Below are 15,721 nucleotides of genomic sequence, written 5' to 3' on the forward strand. Positions count from 1 at the left end.
TGGGAACGCCAGACCCAGGTCAACCCGCTAATTTACGTGATGACGCTGAGTGTTACGTGCTCTTCTCTCATTCGAGACTAGGATCAAAAGATCAAAGAACACGGGGAGCATACATCAGTCCGACGGCTCATTTCTCCGACTACCCATTCTACAGTGTTAAGGTTAGGTTTAGGGTAAGGTTAAGGGTTAGGGCTACTTAAGTCGGAGAAGTGGGAGGTCGGTCTAATGGACGCAAAAATAAAGAAATGTATGGTCGGAGAAATGGGTAGTCGGACAGACGCCATGCGCCCAGAACACTGACCAAAAACGATTGAAAAAAAGAAGCGACAGTCTGTTTAACTGACGTGTTGTGCCGCAGACGTCCGTCATACGGCCGAGGCAGACTCGCTGTCCTCCGCGGTCCTGGTGCTCAGGTCAGCCAGACACTTCGTCTGCCTTGGCGGACGGACCTCACACTCCGCGGCAGGCGGCTGTGGCATGACACTGTGTGTTTCTCGCACCGCGGATGAAAGCGGGGTAACTGGTTTATGCTCTGTCTGATCCCCCAGCGGGGGGGGGGGCAGACTCGGCTCATTTTGGTCAATGGGAAAGGGGCTAAATGTCGATTGTTAGCGGGTCGACCAGCGTTTAAAAAACCCACGTCGACCCGCTAATTTTACTGTGAAAACGGCTAAAGGAAGCGTTTTGTTGTGGTTCAGTCAGACACTGTCTCCAACACTGAACTAGGACGATGTGATGCACATTCCCAGCATCTGCTTTCAAGTAGTTATACAGTACAGTAGCAGGAAGTAGGGAAAAATGAAAGACATTTCAATTATTCCTTCAGTGAACTTCTTCCTCAAGACATACTTCACTGTTTCAGTAAGCTCTGGTCTGACAAGTTCATCAGCTACTTATCATAGATGTTATTGTTGAACATGTCATTACTTTCACCTTTAGGTGCACCTCTGCTACTGAAGCACACCGCAATTTGGAAACACCATTGTTTGTCTTTGTGCTTGAGCAGTTTTGGTCTCCAGCACTGGACTGAGCAGATGAAACGCACATGTTTCTCCTCATTAGGGACAAATTGTATATATTTCTAATGCTTTAACTATGTTTTCACTTCTGTCCCTGAAGACAATGTAGAAGCCCTGTGGACTGAGCGCCCATGTGACACTGGGAAAAAAAAAAAATTATCATTCATATATAAATTCATTCATTCATATTCAACAATTCAAAACACCAAGTATTTGCATTATCTCAAGAGAGACCATACAGTCCACAGAGTACATTACAGGTGCAGGGAAGAATGGCGTTTAACAGGAAGAGACCTCCAGCACTTACTGGAAGTGGTGATATTTAATCTGCCCTCCTTCCCCTAAACTTTCTCTTTCAGTAAACGCTGGTCTGACTGGTTCATCAAACACATATCATCAATAACTTTCTGGATGAAGCATGCCATGACTGATTTGCCTCGAGGTTGAACAAAGCAAACACGTGTACAGTAATAGCTTTTAGTGTAGGCTTTGCACTTTTTAACCCCTGGCATCCATACAGGAAAATATATAGTAGTCAAAGATAAGATGGTGCTGTGTGTTATTTTGTGTCATGCAGAAACTGTATAACTACAGCAGTTGATTTATTCAAATAAATTAAGTTATTAATTGCCTAATGTTTCTGTGATTGATTGTTTAGTTGCTTTTTTCTTAGAGAATCGATGCAGCACCATAACTGCGTTCACACCAAAAGCTTCCAAAGCGTCAAAAACGCTCGAGGGTGGGCGTCAGACAAGACAGCTTCCAAAACGGCAAATATTTTCAGCCGCTTTGGTCGCTCATCACGTGACTGACGTCAAAGTTCGATCGTGCTGGTCATTGGGGAGCCGAAATACAAAAAAAAACGCCGGTTGCTGCTTAACCGCGTCATAGCTAATTACCCTAAAGTTAACCAGGGCTCAACTTCTCGTCTGGTGACGCTTTGGAAGCTTTGGAAGCTTTGGAAGCGCGGCGACGCCTGTTGACGCTTTGGACGCTCAGTGTCGCCGGGCTCTCATTGAAAATGAATTGACTTCCGGCGTTTTTGACGCTTTGGAAGCTTTTGGTGTGAACGCACAGTAACAAAGGCAGTATTTTGAAATCCAAATGCTATTGTGTAATATTATTTTATTTATATTTGAACACAGACTCTCTCCTGTGAAATTTCCGCAGAAACCATCATGACCTCTACAACTCAGTGTTAGTTCTTATGCCCTATAAAATAACAATAAAATAACCCACATATTTATGTTTAAGTGTGAATATGAGAACCATTAATACCATTAAAATGTTTGGTTTCTTATGCACTAATAATAAATGATATTAATACCAGATAAATGTTCCATGTTCAAGTGCCAGTTGAATTTCTAAAAGATCAACAACAGTCCTTGAACATATAAACAAAAGACAAAGGAGAGATGAGAAGATATTATGAATGAATGCAGCAGTGCAGTGTAAAGATGGACCTGAAAAATGCATGTAGCCTATAAGTGTTGTTCTAAACCCACAGACGTCACAGTAGAAGTAATCACTGCTGTGTTTCAGGCTGTCTGCATATCTCTAGGCCAATTTATATCAATATGATCATTATTACTGTTCCATATAAACATTACCCCACACTGAACCCCATGGTCCATCTTTACATATTATTACATTTGTCACTTTGAAACAGGTACATCTCAGGTCTTAAACCTTTGGCTGCTATGTTTGTTTGTGTGTTCCATATTTACAGACTAATTTATGTCTCTTATTTTGTTGTGTTGTCTGAATTGTCATTCACAATGTTAGTGAGACAGAGGCACCAGTATTTTTATCAGAAGTCGACATAAAGCTGGATGTCTCTGTCACAGCTTCTGCAACCCAGTGGCACGGCAATCATCTCTGGCATGTTTGTCTGGACTCCTTCCGGCAGTTGTCAAAAATCAGCCAGGATCATAATCATGAACAGTAAACTGCATTGTTGTGCCAACTGAGATGCAGGGTGTTGGCAGAACCAGAAAACCTCATACACACCCTTTGGTAAAAATCCAGAATGAGATTACAACTTGTCCCCTGTACATTACAAACATCTGAAAATGTCAACATTTTTCAAATTTATTTCAAATGTAGGGTATACACAGAGAATAAAGAGACATTGCATACAAACAGTGCATAAAGAGGAATATTTTTGTTTTTATCTGGTTATTTAAATACAGTATATCCCCATTTTGAGAAATCCCCAAAAAGCATAACATTAAAAAATTAGGTCAGAAGTTGTGTACTGTACATACACACTCTGTTGTGCCTTACTCACCACTAAAGTGTTTCACACATCAATCTATAATCAACCACCAGTGTTACTTCGACAATGTGGGATTCAATATGTCACACAACGACTGGACAGGAGCTAGGAACCAATCACAGACCCTGTAACTAACAGATGACCCACAAATGCAACTAGCACTGTCACATTCATAAACTGTACCAAAAGGGGTCACCAGTTTTTTATCTCTTGTGACTCGCTGTTCCAAAAAAAAAACTAATGAAACTGTTCTGTGTTAGATGAGGGGAATCCTCCTGGAAAAGAACTTAAGGCTGTTTCCATCAGACAGGAGGTCTTATGTTAGAGTAGGAGGAGAAAGGAGTGCTGGAGGGGTTCAGGTCGTTGGTGGCGGCGCTCTGACCAGAAGAAGCCAAGATGGCCTGAAACAGGAGGACTCTCTGCAGCAGATCAGCCATGAAGGAGAAGTTGTAATCTTGCTGCTCTGCTACGTCTGTTTGCTGCCCTGCTGCGCCTGTCTGCTGCTGCTGCATCAGCGGCTGCTGTTGCTGCAGCGGCTGTTGCTGTTGCCGTTGCCATTGCTGTTGCTGTTGCTGCTGCAGCCGCTGCTGCTGCAGAGCTCGCTCCGTTTCCTCATACATCTCATCAGTGAAGTATCTTCCTCCGTTTGCCGCCACCATGTCGTCAATTTTCTTGATGAGACCGATTACTTGTCTCTTATTCCGCTTCTTCTTGTTGTTGAAGACGTGATACCTGTTGCCACAGTTGTTTATCACCTCTCGAAGTTTCGGGTGGCCGGTTTGCACATATTCCTGTATGGATCTGCCCTGCAGCTCATCACCTCGTGTAAACAGAACGATCATGTACTTGGACGCCTGAGGCCCAAAGATTGTCTCCAAGGCCTCTACGCAGTTTTCCTCTTCTTTGGTGAATCTACCGATCTGGAGGACCAGCAGGAAGACGTGGGGGCCAGGAGAAGACACCTGAATGCACTTTGCGATCTCTTTCTTGATGCTGTCTGCACTTTTAGATGTGTCCAGAATTCCTGGCGTATCAACCACATGAACCTTTCTGCGGCGGCTCTTGGCCCTTTCTTTCTCGCAGGTCTCTGTTACAGACTGTGCGCTCGCTGAAGACACAAAAACCCTTTTACCCACGATGGTGTTACCGACGGCACTCTTCCCAACTCCGGTTTTCCCTATCATCACAATCCTTAGAGGAGCACCTGCAAACAGAAATACATAAAACAGAAATGTCAATGATAAAATCTATTTTTAAAATGAATTTAAAAGACACATTAATAGTCTAAGTGTTGACTACAATATGCTGAAAGGCGTTGATATATGTTGAGTTCCATTCACCTTCTGGCAATGAGAGGTGGAGACCCATCTCTCTCTCAGCCTGATTGTTTCTCTGATAAAAACAAGCACAGTATCTGTTTTATGTGTGTGTGTGTTTTCAGCCTCCTCCTACTGGGAGGATCAGTCATATTTAAGTCTGACATACTTACAAAGCTCATCCAGAAACTGCTGAACTCTTGTCAGCTCTCTGCTCTCTACTGAGCTGCTAAAATGGACAGACCTCCCCCACCAGGTGAGTGAAACTTTCTTCCTCTCCTTTGTTTTTAGTGCTTCAAATGTTTTATGAACAAAGAAATATTTCCAACTCTCTGTCTGAAAGTATAATATTTAGTTTATTTATTCATTTGGTCGATTAAAAAAGAAGAAACTGACAAAATGCATAGATTGGACAATGATACATACAACCAAAAGGTGTAGGCTGAAGCAATAGCTTATTATGTCTACCCTTCGTACATAAGATTTAGATAAGAAATAAAGAGCATTAAAATAAAAACAAACAAACAAACAAAAGACAAGCAAACAACTACAGTAACAACAAAACATAGTGAGAATAAAGAGCTTTGAAATAATAATAATTTTAAAAAATTTAATAAAGTCAAGCTTTGATAGTTTTTCTGATAACTGTCTCAAGAAATATATTTTTGGGGCCGTCCTAATTCAATGAAGATGGAATAATCATTGATTTTACTACAGTGGATTGGTGATTTTGAAAGGGATAAAACTATAAGTTTACACTAATAATCGTATGTCAGTGATAACATAACCAGTGTCTGGCATTTTATCTGATGGATATTTACTGCTGATTAATGTGCTGAATTGTAATCTGAACTGTGGTTGGACAAATTTCAGCAAGACAGGTGTATGACACTGAGATCAAGGAAGTTAGAATGGAGAATGTGTTTATAGCCTATAGGGAACATTGCACGAGAGAATGCACTTAATGGAAGAATAGAGTATAGTATACACATAAAGACACACAAACGCATATATGCAGTTTTAGGAGTAGGTTCGTTACCTTTAATTGTCGATGCAAGATATTTTTAGAATGGTAGAGCAGAGCCGTGAGCTGCTCAGAGCTACGCTATGGAGGCTATTGGGATTTCTTGGTTTCCCAAGAAAACTCATCAAATACACAATCCAACAACTCCAAAACACTCTGGTGGACAAGTTGTGACCTGCACATTCACCAACATTACGAGGCAGAGTTGTTTTAGAGGTAAATTCATGCAAAACCGCTGGTGCATGTTCCCGTAAGAGACAGTTTTTCAGCAAGCAGTCTCTGCATTTGCCTTGAAAACAACTCTGTCTTGTAACGTTCCGTTATTATCTCATAGCGTGGTGAATGTGCAGGTCACAACTTGTCCACCAGAGCGTTTTGGAGTTGTTGGATTGTGTATTTGATGAGTTTGATGAGGGAAACCAAGAAATCCCATGAGCCTCTGTAGCGTAGCTCTGAGCAGCTTTGCGGCTCTGGTCCATCGTTCTAGAAATAGCTTGCACCGACAATTAAAGGTAACCAACCTATGACTATAGGGATTATGGCAATGGGCCAATTTGACAAAATGTTGAACTATCCCTTTAACATCTATGCTGGACTGGACTAAAGGACTCTACCAAACCCACTCTAACTCTCCCATGTTTCACATCCCACAGGAATATGTGCTTTTAGTTTTTGAGCACAAATACATAGAATTATCTTAAAAACATACACAAGATTGACACTCTCTCTCCTGGATATTTTAAAACTTTGCTCTCTAACCACCTCACCTCAGGATGCAAGTGTTTCACTGAGCACTGAGTGATTTTTGAGGTTTAAATAAAGGTTTGACTGACTGAATGCGGGGAAAGGACTTACATGTTCTATTCTAACCACATGCAAAAACAAACATTAACAGGCTGTTTATTGACACATTTCTTTTTTTCTGCAGCGTATCCTGAAATGTCTTCCATCGCTCTGTTTGGGAGGAATGTTCAGTTTAAGAACTACATTGGAAATAAGATCCTCAATAAAGATGCTTTTGGCACAACGACAAACAGCCTTGCCATGAGTGAGAACCCAACATTCAGACTCATCAATACTCCTGATTTCTTTGATGAAAACACTCTGTACCCAGACCAGCGGACTATTGATATTATGGCCACTACTTATCCTGGCCCGCATCTGTTCATACTGGCAATAGATTCAGAAAATACCCAAGAGGACAAAGTCATCGCTCAAATCAATAAACTTCAGGAAGCCTTTGGTGCAAACTTGACGTCAAACCTGGTCCTCATGTTCCCAGACTCCAAAACCTCCAGTAGACTCAGACATCTGAAGGAAGCGTTCAACGTCCCTTTAACAGACGCCAATGAGAATGTGGCTGAGGAATGCAAAGAATGGTGTAGGAACCGTCAGCCATTCTTATATGAATACAAAAACTACAGTCAAGATGTTGTGATACGAAGAAAGAAAACCATAGAGCAAAGAAGGTACAAAAACTTCACAACTACATTACACTTGTGACTATGTAAATAGCAGGGGTCCCCCCTACTACTGAGTTAACTAATATAATTTCAGCATTTCTTTCATTAGACTTTGTGAAAAAGCTGAAATATGTTCCACTGGTTTCAGAGGATGATTTTATATTTATTTCAATTTTTGCATGCATAATATAGTAGGTATTGGGTAAGAACTCTTTCAGTTAAAAGTTGTTTTGCTGACAGGTTTGATGGGAAGAACCTGTTTAGTGAGTTGTCTGGTTTGTTCTGGCTTGGCCCAAGAGGACAGTTTAAAATGACGGTGTGGTTATTTGATGTGTCACATTATGAGGCACTAGTCCATAGTCGGTGCATTCTTGAAATAGATTCAAGTTGGCACCAGTACAGTGTGAAGATGCCTCTGTAGCACCACCCACAGGCAAAGGTGTGGTGTGTCAGGAGCTGAGACTTTGGTGCATGCCAGTTTATGCGAAGAACACACCCACCCACCTGTCACTCAAAGAAAGTACACCCGGTAATTCAACATAATTGTAGGTCTTGTAGGAATGTAAACAGGTGAGTTATTAGAAATTAGAAAAAAACAAGTTGGCCATGAGGACCAAAATAGTTTATTGTATCAGGCAATATGTTTGTTTCTACTGTATGGTTGGACATTTGAAATGATTGTAATTTTCTACCCTAACCCTCTAAGTAGGTAAAATGAATTTAGCTTCAAGTATAGCAGTGCCTCGGTTCCATAAAGGAAGAAAAGACTAATACTGTAAAACGACCTAACCCAAAACCCTGATGAACATCTTTCTGCAAGACATGTGATATCTGTACAGTAATTATGTACCTGTTTCAGGTGCAACCCTCCACATGACCCTGGGAGAGCAGGTAAGTCTCTGTGGTTTCAATAACTGTGTATGTATCTTAAAGGACAATTCCGGGAAAATTCAACTCCGGGGTGTGTATTTTCCTAACATTTTAGGTCGAAGGAATCTGAAGATTTTCAGTTTAATTGCTCCTGTTTTGCGGTAGTTGCGTCTGTCCCCACATCGCCACGGCACCAACAGTAGCTCCAACTGCACGTGAACACACAGAGCACGTCAACTTGGGTCTCACGCGAGACTCTGGGAGACTTTTGATTAGATCTAGTTTTACAAACATGTCGGCTTGCTTCAAGTAAATAAACTTATCGGTGCATGTTTGAGTAGCCATCCGACGCTGTCTGTGGAAAAAAATTGCGGCTTTGAGGGATGTAAACAGCCTAAGCAGCAGAACTTGCATCTGCTCCCATTCATCGCTGCTGTGGCGATGCGGGGACAGACACAACTACCGCAAAACAGGAGCAATTAAACTGAAAATCTTCAGATTCCTTCTTTTAGACCTAAAATGTTAGGAAAATACACCCCTGAGTTGAATTTACCCGGAATTGTCCTTTAATACTTCACGATGAGGAGGCGATCTCACCTCTGAAATACAATAATCTGAAAACACTAGTCATGCCCTAGTCTACAGTTGAGGAGAATATGAACATCCAAACAAGTTTTGCTTGCTAGGTTTCATGCATTTGTGGATTTATTTGGCTAAATGGAGCATTATGAAAGGGTCCTTTATGGTTTTAACCTTGCATGATGAGAGAAACTGCAATTCAGTGTCAAAGCATATTACCTGGATGAATCTCTTATAAATGTTGCCAGGTTGTTTTTTCATACACTACATACATGTTTTTTAATTAGCACAAATGATAGCGTATATTTGCACACCCCTCCTGGGTATCTTTTGGGTGAGAAAGTATGGTATTTCATTGAATGAATGCATGAGGTGGGTCAGCATTATTTTGAAAACGTTCAAAATGACCCATCAGCTAGTACTTTACATGGATTTATTTTATTAAAGATTATAGAGCCTCTGTTAGGCTGAATTTTCCAAACATATATGATCATTGGTACATCTGTGGAGACCCAACTCTGACCATTCTATTCAGAGCTGTCAAACTGTTAAAAAAATTGAATGTGAATGTGAATTGTGTACACTATATCTTCAAAGGTGCTGGCCCCTCCATTCCACCCAACCCACAACATGCATCTGCTGCAATGGCAACACTTCCAACTGGTAACATCATAAGATAGGGACACACACAAACAACACAGTTTTGAGTAATGATTAATAGAAAACAATTCAGATATATCGTGGAAGTGTTTTTGCATTCTATCTTGAAATTATTCTGTCAAAAATATTGACAAATTTCCTGAAATTATGGCTTGAAGGTAACAGAGCATACGGCCCATTCAGCATCATTCTACTGGGACTGACTGGGACTGGAAAGAGTGCATCTGGAAACACCATCCTGGCTGCTGGGCAGTCCAAACAGGCTTCAAGTCAGTCTTTTACATCTGTGCCAAGCTCCCTGCCAGTCACCAAACAATGTGAGGTCATAATGACAAAGAAGCCGTTTGGGGTGCCTGTGAGAGTGGTCGACACTCCTGACTTCTTTCATGAACAGGTCAGTAACTTCCAGACACAGGTAGATACCTGTAGGAAGTTCTGTCAGCCTGGGCAGTGTGCGGTGCTACTCGTGTTGCAGCTGGGCCGCTTCACAGATGCTGAGAGAGGAATATTAGAAAAACTGGAGAGAATAATGGGCTGGGGGATCAGGGAGAGCACAATCGTGGTGCTGACGCACGGCGAAGATCTGAAAGGAGATCTGAATCAGTTCCTTCGCGTAAATGATGCGCTCAGGCACGTCATGGAAATGTGTGGTTTTCGTTGTCAGCTCTTCTCTAACAACTCCAAGGACACAAAGCAAGTCACAGAACTCATCAAGAAAATTCCAAATTATGAATTACATTTCCCTGAGTTCCCCAAAAAGTCCAAAGGCCTATTTTGTTAGAGGGGCTTCATGTACTCATCACTGCACTATATGCAAAACACAAAATCTTTTGAACTACAGAAAAAAAAGAAATTTGTAAAAACCAATCTTCATTTGAATAGTCTGATTTCGATTCATAAAACCGACTGATCCTTTATATTGTATATATTATATATATTTTTTGCTATAAATTAAAGGACAAAATATTTGATTTGTTACTCCTTGCAATGTACATATCAACAGTGGATCATGTAAGTTTTTAATTTCTGGGTTAGATGAAGCATTCACAGCATTTATTCTTCTCTGTCATCCATACCCAGGCAAAATTCAATTAATCAAATCAGGAACTTGTGAATGCAAAGTATTGATAAGCAGATGTCACTGTCATGGCACTTCTAGTGAAGATTTGAATATGTTTTTAAAAAAAAGACTCACTCAAGATCAAACCTGTGAGTTGCATCTTCAAGTTTTAAGTGGTAATTAATGCTAGTGGCCCAACTCTGAGCAGAAGATAACCACTATTATTTGATAGCAATGAGAGATCGGATTGTAGTGTACTGGCATGTTTTTCTTTTGTTCTGATACACATCTGTAGCAGGCACATCCATGATTAGGACTGTACAAAGTCGGTATTGTCAGGATGGTTTGTGTGATCACTGTCAGGGATTATAAAGTTGAGGCTTCTCATAAAACACAAAAGTGTTTGTTTTTTTTGGGGGGGGGGGGTTGTATTTTTGCTTAAAAATAGTAGTGTCTGAGCAAATTGATGTATAGATAGATGTCATGTGACGTCACACAGCGGTCTCAGCGCCATCTCGGGTACCGACTTCCAAAGGCTGTCTATGACATAAAGTCTCACAAAAAGAGTGGCTAAACCTTTTTTTATTATAACACGACTCTAGTAAATGTTTAATTCCGATGATTCTTTGATATTTCCGAAAAACACAGCTCTCTTCTCGTCTCTGTGGCACCGTGAGTCCGCGACACAAACGCGTCCCGTAAACCGTAATCTCTTGTTTATGACAGGTACAACTACACAAATACACACATTGTAACTTGATAATCCAGATTGATTATTAAAGGCTTCATTGAAAACAAATGCACACGACCAACGAGGGTGAGCAAAACAGCGGAGAAGTGACTGGACTTGCAGACTCGCTAAATGATGCATATTTTGATCAACATTACATCCGAAATTAATAATTTCACCCATAAGCCGTGTAAAAAGCGGGATAATGTAGAGTTAGTCTTTTGTTATGGAGAAATTAAGACTAAGACATCCTTCATCAAAGCCCATACAGTCTAATGATCATAGCTGTGCCTCGGTCCCCGGTTGGTACTCAAGATGGCGCTCACAACAAGATCGTCATGTGACTGAAATCCATCTATAGTTTGATTATATTGTCCCTGTTTGTGCTGTAGTTAAATTCACCATGAACTGTTTGTTCTGTGCATTTATTAATGACCAATAAATTGTTTGTTACTGTAAGTAAGCATGGATATTGATTGTCCCTTGGTATGCTAGTGTAACAAGGTCCAACTCCACCAGTTTCTGTGTGTATACTGTGAATGTGCACAATGGATCACCAGGACCCAGTGACCCAGTTCCATCGAATTATAATTTGTTGCAATCTTACTGGTCATGTACAAAGAGACAGGTAGATGGACAACAGTTGATGATGGTTTTATGTTTAAACCGAAAATATTAATTATTAAAGTTACAAGTTACGTATGTACTTCTACATTTAAATCAAGTAACCCTTAATTCTGTTTTCATATAGGGTGAATGGTTAGTGGGATAATGGGCAAATTGGGCCAGTTAAGCTGAATCATGTTTATCTTTATATGTGTATGCTTCTATTACTAAACATCATCATTGAGCTCATCATAGGTAAGTATGAGATTAAAAAAGATTGGTTCTGTGTTGATGACATCACTTCCAGGGGTGTGGCTAACCATATTCAACTACCTCTGCGGTGATGGCAGGTAAAATGACAGCGTTTCTATGTTAAAGATGTTAGTGTTGTAGAAATAAGAGAACTGGTGGATAGTTTGTAGTTGTGATATATTTTGTGGTGTAATGGTGATTCATAATGGGTTTTTTTTAATTACATCCATGGGAGTCTTACTCTTTTTTTTTTTTTTTAATGCCATTTTGCTACTGTCCCACTTTAACACTGGAACCGCCAAGGGGTCATTTTTACCCCCTTGGTGTTTTTAAATATGTGTAACTCTGTTAAAACAAAACCTCCACTTCTCTCAGTTCATGACTTTTCCTAAAATGGGTTCATTAATCATCTAGTGAATTTTGAAGTCTGTGGGATAAAAATTTAAAAAAATATGACCATTTATACCTAGAACCGCCGAGGGGGTAATTTTTACCCCTAATAGAAAACAGCTGTTTAGTGCCGTGATCAACATTCACGCCACTGTCCGGTTGCTTAGCAACGGCTATTACACGCCGTTTGACAAGTAGCCTACCTATCCTGCTGACCATACCTGAAGAGAAAAGGAGGAAATGCGGTGTTAAAACGCACTAAAAACAAAATCTCAACAATGTGCATGAAGAGCCTGTGGACAGGCAGTGTGTGGACAGTGTTCCGTAGTGTTCCGATCGGCCCGAATGTAGACGACGCGCGTGTGTTGCTACTGAACCTGCAGAACCACGGAAAGCGCCTCAGTCAAACCATACACGTAAGTTTGTTTGTGTGTGTGTTTGTGTGTGTGTGTGTCTGTGCCTGTGTGTGTAAAAATGACCCCCTCGGCGGTTCTAGGGGGTGTTGGAATGTCGGCGGTTCTAGTGTTAAGGTAGCACTATGAAAATACAGCAGTAATAACAAAAAAAACAAAAAACAGAAATATGCATTTAATAGGTACAGTGCCAGAAATATCCCACAAAGCAAGAGGTAGAACAAAACAGTCCATAAGAAATGTTGAAATAGGATGGATTCACACTGAGAATGAAGTGACAAAGCAGGTCAGAGTAAAACAAGGTGGAGGGATAAGAAAGGTAACAATGGACACTAAACCAAAACTATTGCTGAGTGGGGAGTCTGATGATGAGCTTAGCTTAGCTCCTGATGTGCCTGAGTCTGCTGTTGTGCCAGCTGATGAAGGGTCAACACTGGAGTTCACAAGGGGCAGAAATCAGTCAGAGTTTATAAAATGAACCTCACAGCTCCCTTCAAGAGGTGTTCTTTATCTCTGAAGAAAGCACTGAGTTACCAATAACCAGAGGAAATCCAACAAGCTCAAGCCATGTTGCAAGCGGGGCCGGCTCTACGCAGGGGCAAGAGGGGGGAGTGCCCCCCCAAATAAATGTCTTGCCCCCACAAATCCAAATTTTAGAAGTTGAGAAAGCACATTTTAATATACTCAAAAAATGTGTATAATAGCCTACCAAAGAGAAAGAAGTTAAGTTGGGGGTCCGCCCGCTATTCAGACATCCCTATATCTAGACATGCCGGTAGTCCGACACTTTTTGATACCGCTATTCCGACAAGTCGTCTTTTTTTTTTTTTTTACAGCTGCGATACCCAGGCGCGTCTCTCTCTCTCTTGATGAGGGAGTGATGTTCTTAATCTCAACAACTAAACTATCAAGTCACAAACATAACTGACACACATGATAAACAAACAGCAGTTTGTTTGTCAAGTTAACCTGTCACCTTCAGCACCACGGACAGTGCCGCGGATGAGACGCGAGCAGAGCGTCTGGGCTCTGGGTTTAGGGCCTGGGGCCTCATTTATCAAAACTGTAAGTAAGCAGTGTAAAACTGCTGCTACTAAATGTTTTGCTTAGGCCTACGGAGAAAAGACACCCAACATATTTACACCTTTTTCAGATCTATCAAACTGTGCGTGTACAACTCTCCGCAATTTCACTTTGATAAATCAAACTGGATCCAAGAATGGTGCACACTTGAACACACCTCATATTCCGCCCCCGGAACGTCTAGACACAACCATATATGGTCAGCACGTGCATATTAATTAGCCATGTGCGCTCTGTGGAGCGACAACAAAGTGACAACGAAGACAACGGGCAGAGGGCGTCGGAAAGAAAGCGAGATAGCTACACGGCATCTCTACCGTCCTTCACAGTTCCTCCTCAGGGCCGAGTTGTCTCACTCTTTATTCTCTCGTCAGCTCCAAACACACGTGCACCTCGTTAACTCAGGTGACAGAATAATAACAGTCTCAGTAGCTGCAGATCAGTGTGCGCTGCTGCCGGTGTGTTTTTAAACTTGGAGGGTTTGTTTTTTTCTTCTCTAATAGGCCTATGTATTTGTGTATGAGAAACAGTGTCTCAGGACACATCTGACTATAGCGTAATCAATCAATTTCGGAAAAGCGGAATGTTTGAAAAATAGTAAAGTGCCGCTACTCCGACAATGAAAAAAAAAAATGTCGGAATAGTGGGACGCTTGAAAAATAATGTTAATGCCGCTATTCCAACAATTAGAAGTCAATGTCGAAATAGCGGCATGTTGGAATAGCAGCATGTAACCTACAAGTTGACAAAATTATCTGCAGTAGCACAGAAATCCGTACAGTGTTCTGTTCCTTTTTCTTTTTTTTTAGTATTCATAAGACTACCTTTCAGTTTTGTAAATCTTGACCATAGTAGACCCCCCTCCTCCTCTCAGAGTACACCAGAATGCTTCACTCACATTTTAAAATCACAAAAATTTTCTGGGGGGGAACCCCCAGACCCCCCTACAAGGGTTTCGCTACTCACCTTTTTCACCCCCTCTGGGCAATGCATCTTCAGGTATATGCACAACCCCCCCCCATATAATGTGGCTCTTTGCATTACGACAGTAACAAATTTGGGCTCTAAGACCCTGGTTGCCCCCCCGGCGCCTAGTTGGACAGGTCTGAATGTAGAGGTCTGACAAAGTGCAATCCACTTCTCCAGGTTGGGGTTGGACACATAGCCAACAACCCAATTCAATGAAGTGAAAAAAAAGTGCTGGAGCATGATGTGTTCACATGATGCCCCCTTCACATTTCTGACTGCCCCCTCATATATGCCTGCCTAGAACCGGCCCTGGTTGCAAGCACCTTTGTAAACATAATCAGTGATCCAATCACTGAGGTAGAGGTACCTCTGACCCTGAAATCATATTTGGTGCACAGCAAATCTCTCAGTGACACTGCTCTACCAACCAGATGAGTTCCCTCCAAGCACTCTTCATACTTTGCCTGAAATATCCTTAGTCTAACACCACACAAACAGCCTCAGTGAAATGATAGAGGCGTTTTCTGATGCTGAGGTCATGAACATAACCTTGAAAGTACTTCCTGACAACTTAGTGGAAAAGGGCAGCGGCTGTGGTGTAGTCAGAAATGGCTTCAGTAGTTTTATGCACCCTTGGAACAACTTTTGAAAGTGCCTTTTCTTAGGCATGATTTCAGTGCAGCTACATGGAGAGCAATTGGACGAATTCTTCTGAAAGGATTCCAACATTACCAATACTTTCCCATCAAACTAGCCCCACCTTTTGTTGAGGAAATGCCTTTTGGGACGTTTTCTTCAATTTGTGAGCTACCAAGAACAGAATGTGCTAAGACAGGCTCTAGATCAGACATCACCAAATGGCAGACCTCGGTCCGGACCCTGACCGAATGAAGGTTCGATCCGGACCCGAGACCAATCTCTAATAAGTTAACATTTTCCTGGAGTATTTTTTTTTCAGATGGGACAGCGGGCTCAGCTATAGGTCAATACAACAGCTTCGCTCAATTGA

General features: G+C 41.4%; 2 protein-coding genes across 2 annotated transcripts; one reads left to right on the top strand and one right to left on the bottom strand.

Moving 5' to 3' along the window:
- Nucleotides 1-3,599: 3,599 nt before the first annotated feature.
- Nucleotides 3,600-4,665, bottom strand: LOC146977764 (GTPase IMAP family member 7-like). Its single transcript, XM_085794346.1, has 2 exons — nucleotides 4,638-4,665; nucleotides 3,600-4,501 (listed from the first exon to the last, which is right to left on the bottom strand). The coding sequence occupies exons 1-2, from the start codon at nucleotides 4,663-4,665 to the stop codon at nucleotides 3,600-3,602; spliced, it is 930 nt and encodes a 309-aa protein (XP_085650472.1).
- Nucleotides 4,666-6,571: 1,906 nt separating this feature from the next.
- Nucleotides 6,572-10,047, top strand: LOC146977765 (GTPase IMAP family member 8-like). The gene is made up of 3 exons (XM_085792463.1): nucleotides 6,572-7,106; nucleotides 7,960-7,991; nucleotides 9,368-10,047. The coding sequence occupies exons 1-3, from the start codon at nucleotides 6,577-6,579 to the stop codon at nucleotides 9,988-9,990; spliced, it is 1,185 nt and encodes a 394-aa protein (XP_085648589.1). The 5' UTR covers nucleotides 6,572-6,576; the 3' UTR covers nucleotides 9,991-10,047.
- The last annotated feature ends 5,674 nt before the right edge of the window (nucleotides 10,048-15,721 follow it).

Source organism: Trachurus japonicus, chromosome 12 (assembly GCF_045865225.1).
Source record: "Trachurus japonicus isolate A0001 chromosome 12, Traja_1.0".
NCBI lineage: Eukaryota > Metazoa > Chordata > Actinopteri > Carangiformes > Carangidae > Trachurus > Trachurus japonicus.

Excerpts from the sequence above, each read along its gene's own strand:
- LOC146977764 (XM_085794346.1), bottom strand. The coding sequence starts at position 4,665 with ATGGGTCTCCACCTCTCATTGCCAGAAG. Across the intron at positions 4,502-4,637 it reads CCACCTCTCATTGCCAGAAG|GTGCTCCTCTAAGGATTGTG; the intron begins GTGAATGGAACT and ends TTCTGTTTGCAG.
- LOC146977765 (XM_085792463.1), top strand. The coding sequence starts at position 6,577 with ATGTCTTCCATCGCTCTGTTTGGGAGGAATGTTCAGTTTAAGAACTAC. Across the intron at positions 7,107-7,959 it reads AAAACCATAGAGCAAAGAAG|GTGCAACCCTCCACATGACC; the intron begins GTACAAAAACTT and ends TACCTGTTTCAG. Across the intron at positions 7,992-9,367 it reads ACATGACCCTGGGAGAGCAG|GTAACAGAGCATACGGCCCA; the intron begins GTAAGTCTCTGT and ends TATGGCTTGAAG.